This window comes from Colletotrichum navitas (assembly GCF_030913465.1).
Source record: "Colletotrichum navitas strain CBS 125086 chromosome Unknown LY79scaffold_138, whole genome shotgun sequence".
Taxonomy (NCBI): domain Eukaryota; kingdom Fungi; phylum Ascomycota; class Sordariomycetes; order Glomerellales; family Glomerellaceae; genus Colletotrichum; species Colletotrichum navitas.
In genome coordinates, this window is record NW_026850684.1 from 63,669 (window position 1) to 69,789 (window position 6,121).

General features: G+C 51.7%; 2 protein-coding genes across 2 annotated transcripts; both read right to left on the bottom strand.

The window, feature by feature from the left end:
* LY79DRAFT_680367 (methyltransferase domain-containing protein) lies at nt 1-1,564 on the bottom strand (the record flags this gene model as incomplete). Its single annotated transcript, XM_060564539.1, has 5 exons — nt 1-220; nt 281-526; nt 581-782; nt 870-1,354; nt 1,383-1,564. 5 exons carry the CDS (start codon nt 1,562-1,564, stop codon nt 19-21), a joined length of 1,317 nt encoding a protein of 438 aa, XP_060407620.1. The 3' UTR covers nt 1-18.
* Nucleotides 1,565-4,244: 2,680 nt separating this feature from the next.
* LY79DRAFT_594939 (uncharacterized protein) lies at nt 4,245-5,247 on the bottom strand (the record flags this gene model as incomplete). The annotated part of the gene is given in 7 exon segments (XM_060561738.1): nt 4,245-4,385; nt 4,432-4,535; nt 4,549-4,593; nt 4,654-4,695; nt 4,757-4,798; nt 4,860-4,921; nt 4,982-5,247. The coding sequence occupies 7 exon segments, from the start codon at nt 5,245-5,247 to the stop codon at nt 4,245-4,247; spliced, it is 702 nt and encodes a 233-aa protein (XP_060407621.1).
* Between the last annotated feature and the right edge of the window lie 874 nt (nt 5,248-6,121).

Sequence of the window (6,121 nt, forward strand, 5' to 3'; positions counted from 1 at the left end):
CGAGCTGTAAATCTTGTCTTAAGCAGGTTTCTGTCCGCTCCAAAAATGCATCATGCCGTAGGCGTGGACGTTAGGATCCCTCATTGCATTACGGCACTGCGCGAACAAGACCTCCATCTCGATCTTGCTCCACCCCAACATCTCAAAGTGAATTGCGCCGACAGCGGGGAAGAACTCCTCGCATGCCGTGCGGTAGTACATGCCAACCAGTCGCATGGTTCTGCGAGAGGTGGCACTGTCAGCCGGAAATCTTCCTCAGTAATTACGAGGTCACACTCACTTATCCTTGGGCCACGTCCCGTAAGGCAACTTCACCGTGCGATGTTGGATGTTGACGAAGCCGGCCTCCTCCAGGTATTGTCGTCCAAAGACCGCAGCGTGGGAGTTTGTCCCAAACTTTGCAAAGGCCTCGACGAGGTGGTTCGTGAAGCGGACGAGGGGCCAGTCAGGCGGCAAGGTTCCATCGTCGCAGTGGACCTGTCCATCAACATCTTGGAGCTCGACCCAGCCTCCAGGCTTCATGTGTCTTGGTCTACCGTCAGTACAGTTCCGGGGCTTGGCGGGGATCGGGAAGCCCTACTCGTATGCATTTCGTAAAAGGTTGACGGGCGACTTCAGCACTGGCACCATGTTGCGCAGGTGTACGAAGTCAAAGTCCGAGCCGTTCAACCAGGTGTCTTCAACGTCATCGACGAAAAACTTGACGTTCGGCGGCACCCAGACGGGCTGGATGGGGCTCAAATCGAGCCCATGGATCTCGGCACTCGGAAACAAGTCCCCCACTACGGTCACTTGTTAGCTGGCAGGTCCAATAGCTTCCGTCGGGGCGAGCACCCGTCATATCCAGACGTCAATGAACTTGGACTCACTCTCAATGGCCCAGATACCAGTACCGGTGCCCAGGTCAATGATCTTCTGCGGGTTGTCGCTAATTGGAGCAAAGTATAGCCGCCCGTCCGTGACCTCTAGCATCATCGCGTGCAGCATGTCCTCGCGGTTCTGTTCGGTCTCGTCATTGGGGATTGGGTATCGTCCGTGTCGGAACTTATGGTATCGTCTGCCGTTCCGGAAGCTGTGCTCGTAGACACTCGAATTCAGCGACGTCGAATCGGTTCTGTCGTCGGCTATTGACCCCTCGTCAAAAACGCTCGGCGTAAACTCGCCTTCGTCGTCGAAACCCCCGGCTTCAAGTGCATCCCCGGCAGGCGTCTCTTCGGAAGGGCCGTAAATGCCGGGAGCTGGGTCCGGGGCCGCCTGAGCGACTTGTTCCGTTGATGTCGTTGTCGCTTCTGCATCAGCTGTCGCTACGGGCGTCTGCTCGGTGCTGGAACTGCCGGTCGTCGGTGAGGCGATTCTAGGGACTGTGGCATCACCGTCAGTACGTATAGCTTGCTTCAAGATTCGGAACTACCAAGTCATGCCACCATAGGAGGGGCCCCCAGGAACCTTCGTATGACAGGGTCGCTCTGGTGAGAATAAGGTTTGGCTCACCGCCTGCACTGTCCCCTTGAGGGCTGACCGGACGACTTCCGCTTCGACTTCTAGGCTTGTCTCCCGTGCTCATCGTCGCGATTCGTTGTAGTTTAGTAGAAGCGCATGCAGTGTGCAAGGATGTCTATTGGAAGCCGCAAACCACAAAGCATAGAGACCGCGAGGGGTCAATTGTTCCAAGGAGTGACTGGCTGACGTAAAGACGGAATAGCGGCAAAAGAGGGAATGTCGCTCCTCTGTTGTGATTGCGACAGAGCGTCTTTATCTAGGTAAGACTCCTCCAACCTTGATAAACCTTGAACCGGGCGATCGGGTGTTTGATTAAATGCCAAAGTCTATCTGAGTCAGGCGTACGGGGGCGGGGCTCGTGGTAAGCAGAAGGCCCTACTCAAGTGACGTTCCCGGGCGGCGAGCGTGCAGTGCTAACGGCTTCAGACTTGGTACGGGAAGTCGTTGAAACAGCAATGAGGCTGATTATCAGAAAGGCAGATAAAGCAGTAGGAAAAATGAGTTGAGAGGCGGAGTTGGGCGAATAAAGCATCGACAAGCTGGTGTTATAGCACGACCATGACAGCGATGGCCACGGCTTGCCGTCCTAAGACATGATGCTACACGGGTGGGCTAGTTCGCGGAAAAGCGCCACCGGCTTCGCAATATCCAAGAACGGTAATTACCTCGTGGAGCTGGGTTGTCGCGGCAGATGCGCATGCATACTACTAAAGCCGTTGTCTGGTTGCAGCGACGAAGGCGGCCAGACATTGGATGACCCCACGACCCCTCATTCGGATTGAAAGTTCGAGACCACGCCGGTCGATAGTCACACTAGTTAACTACACTAGTAGTCTCTTCATCTCTCTCGCCGAGAAGCTCCACCCGGTGCTGGTGCTGCTAGGGTTTATGGGCTGATGGGTAGTGGGGGGGAAGAGGGTGATCGTCCCATGAACCAATGTCTGCCTTGCTTGCCGCCCTACCTTGCAGGAGGAGCGGCGTGGCACACATCAGATCCCGATTCATCAGGTAGCGCTCATCGGACCTCATCTGGGCCGTCAACGGCGCTGCAACCTTTTACCAGGTGCCCGGTTGCCAGGTTGGATCGGGAAACGCCCAAAGCCCCCTTATTAATACTAGCCCTGTTTCTCTTGCGCACGTGTGCACCTCCATCTGGCCAGTCATCAATATGGCTCAGCTTGCCCCGTCCATGTCGACCAGGTCTGTAGGAGACTGTCGCGCCCGCACGTTTTGCAGCTCTCAAAAGGGCAACCTTGCAGAAATGCCTCAAGCAGACGAGCGTGGAAAACTGACGAGCCTACGGATACTGTGTCATATATCCGCCGATGGGTCGAGGCTCTCGTTGATAGGTCAGGACGGCACGCACACGCGTGTCTGATCCTCCTGCAGCGCAGATGCGCATGCCCACCCAATGGCCTCCGCTATATATACATCTTTACTTGCGAGGCCTAGTTGTGACCGCGGCAAACTGCATCTCCCCGTACTGAGGTGGTGGTGGCATAGCTAAAAAAGCAAGCGGCCCCAGGAGAGTTTTAATCGATTCCGTTTCACTTGTCACTCGTGTATTAACCATGCACACGGCAGACGGATGGTTCCTTGAAAAAGAAAGTCTTTGCAAAGCTAGCCTAGCATGTATCATCAATGTAGCAATGATGACTAGCGAATAATTTACCGAAGGGAGCAGATATTAGGGAGGCTGATAGGAATTCAATACATTTGGTTAGCCCCATAAGTTGGGCCCTGACACCGAGAAGTATCGGCCTGCCAATATCGGGGTATTCCTCAGCTCTAAAACTTCATCTAGCATTACTGTCATGCCGGCACTCGAACCGAGATGTTATGTGCGGGCTCCTTTATGAATCTGGCTGTGGAAACGGAGGCCCATCGGACACGGAATGAGACGAAGGAAGTACATGTACCCATCAGACCCAAAAGTAGCAGCGGAACACAACAGACCTGGTGATAGCGCAGTCGAAAAATAATGAAGAGCATGAAATAGACATTTCAAACCCGTCGCAATTCTCCGATACTTATCACAATCCCCGAAACTTACCATCCTCCAGTCGCAAACCCGATTTCCCCTAGTATTAGTCCAGGGAGCCAGAGCCGGCATTTGCTGAGTATTTACGACCCGCCGAAAGTGATTGGGCATACCGTATGCTTGGAAACCGTCGAAACCCAAGTTACGGAGCGTTAGAGTCAGGCACTGAGCCGGGGGCGTCGTAGGTATTTAGAAGGTCAAGCCCAGAGCGTATAACGGCCACAGATGTCTTTGATACTATCCCAAAGGAGGCGTGGAGTAATGGGCTCGCGGTTGTGCATGCTGCTCTTGCTGGGGTCTTCGCGGAGGACTCTGTTGACGATGATAGTTTCTTGCCTATAATACCAATCAGCGACAGTTCAGGGGACGTAGCATACGGAAACCTAAGCTTACCTGTCTGTGAATCAGCCTTTTTCCCCACGAAACCAACTCGCGGTCTGGCAAGGCCCTGCCGGCATGAGGATGAACCCAAAGATGTCAATCACAAGTGTTAGAAGTCCCTTAACCAGAAATAATCATCTCTATCTAGCTTGCCTTTCCAGACCACGCATGGGGAGGATTCCATAGGCAAAAAATCGCTGACAGAATGTCAGCAATACTCATGGCCGTCCAGAAAAGTCCAAGCCGAAGGGAAAGCTCGCAGTGCTTGTAGAAATAAGAAAGATAGAGAGTTATCTTGACGAGTACACAGGTCAGCATTTTATTACAGACACCGTAGAGTTTTCTTTCCTATATCAGGTATGAAACCACCCTGTAATAAAACCAATAGTGCTCGGCAAGTAAGGAAGGAATCTCTTCCGCTCAGCCAAAATTGGCATCTGGCGACGATGCTCCACAACACTATCTGTGTTGGGATCCAGCGGTCTGGTCCAACCAGCCCACTTGGAGACTAGCTGAGATGGAAGTTCAGAACAGAGAAATGCAAGCTGAAAGACGGTATTGCCAAGATTGAAGTCTGAATGATTATTTAGCCTCGTGGAGGGGCCATCCGAAGCTGGGGTACGGACCGTCGGTTGTCATGCCCAAATCTCCTAACATGTTATCCGTGTTCGCTGCAGAATGCCAATATTAGATTTCCAAGGTCCCTTGCCGCGGAAGTGGAAGTTACGTGCCTTGGCTGATATTGGCGCGGTCAAGTTCAAGTGCCATAAACACTAACCAGAATCGTCAATAACGGCCTGAACAATCTCACTTCAATGACGGTGGTGACTCAACTGATGCAGGCCCAGATCATGATCCTGAAATCAATCTTGCGCACTAGTTGTTATGTTAAGATTTGCTGCAGAATCAATGTTATGTTACGGACGTGGTCTCATACCTATGGCATACTCTTCTGTCCAGGTCCATCTAGCCAGTGGATCAAACCGGTGATAGTTCTCCCTGGAGTCTTTCATGTTAGATCCCTTTGTATGTCTATACGATTCCATAGGAGTGACTTGCCAGTCAGGTCGTGGATGATATTGCTGGGCGGAACCCGGGTCATCGAAAACACTTGGCTTAGAATCATCAGCCCACGATAAACACATGATGTTTGTGACACCTTTTATCTGGATGGCGATCGCAGACGGGTCGTAGGACTTATCGCGTTGAAACCAAAATCGCTTTTCTTCAATGGGTGCCCCCAGAGGGGGTGCGCCATCCAGCGAGATCACTGTTTGTCCATAATCGCCCTTACTCACAGGGTCTTTTGCCAGCACGGTTGTCATGGTTTACAGCCAAATACTGCGACGCCAGGATGGTAGGGTTGAATCTGGACAGTGAGGAGGTAAGGTTTCTCCTTGGAGCCGGACGTGGCTGTCACTTCTTACACAACCTCATGTTAAGTAACTGGGTTGGCGAGCGTCGCTCGAGCTCGAATATCATAGGGATCTTTCACTATCGGAGTGACACTACAAGCTTATTATACTGTACGGCGATGACGACTTAGTTCCACCAAATCACGTCCAGGGGCGTTGATGTGCCGGGGTCGTGCACACGTAGGCCGACTTATTATGGCTATGAGTAGCCTCATCTTCATATGCTTTCAAAAACAAAAATCTGTATATATATGGCCTACTTTCTTCGCCAGATTTATGAGCCCAGCTCGCCAAGAGAACTACAAGGGCAATTCCCATACTATCTAGCGTTCGCAGGCCTTGCAAGCTGAAAATCTTAAGGAGCCATACCATCAAATCCGAACGTTCTTATCCAAGGCATCATTATGCTGGCTTGAAAGCAACAACATTGAGGAGAGTGATTGGGTGGAGCAGGCGGACCTGAAAGAGGGCGTGCTGCCACTTCATCCGGCTTGGCCACGACCTTAATCGTCATCGTCCTTTACTCTGACGCATGGCACCACTTTAGGAGCCTTATCAACATTCAACTTGAGTCTCGTAGCGTTAGCCTGCTGAGTTACGATTATGTAATGCCAGAAGTAATCAAATGCCAATGTCAATCGAGATAATATGGACCCAACATCAGAAAGCCGGGTTAGCAAATGCAGAATACTTGCATTAACTGATAGGAAGGTTACAGTCCGAAATCGTTGCCACGAATTCAATAATTGCTCAAATTATGCAAGACGAGAGTTATGGTTGGTTC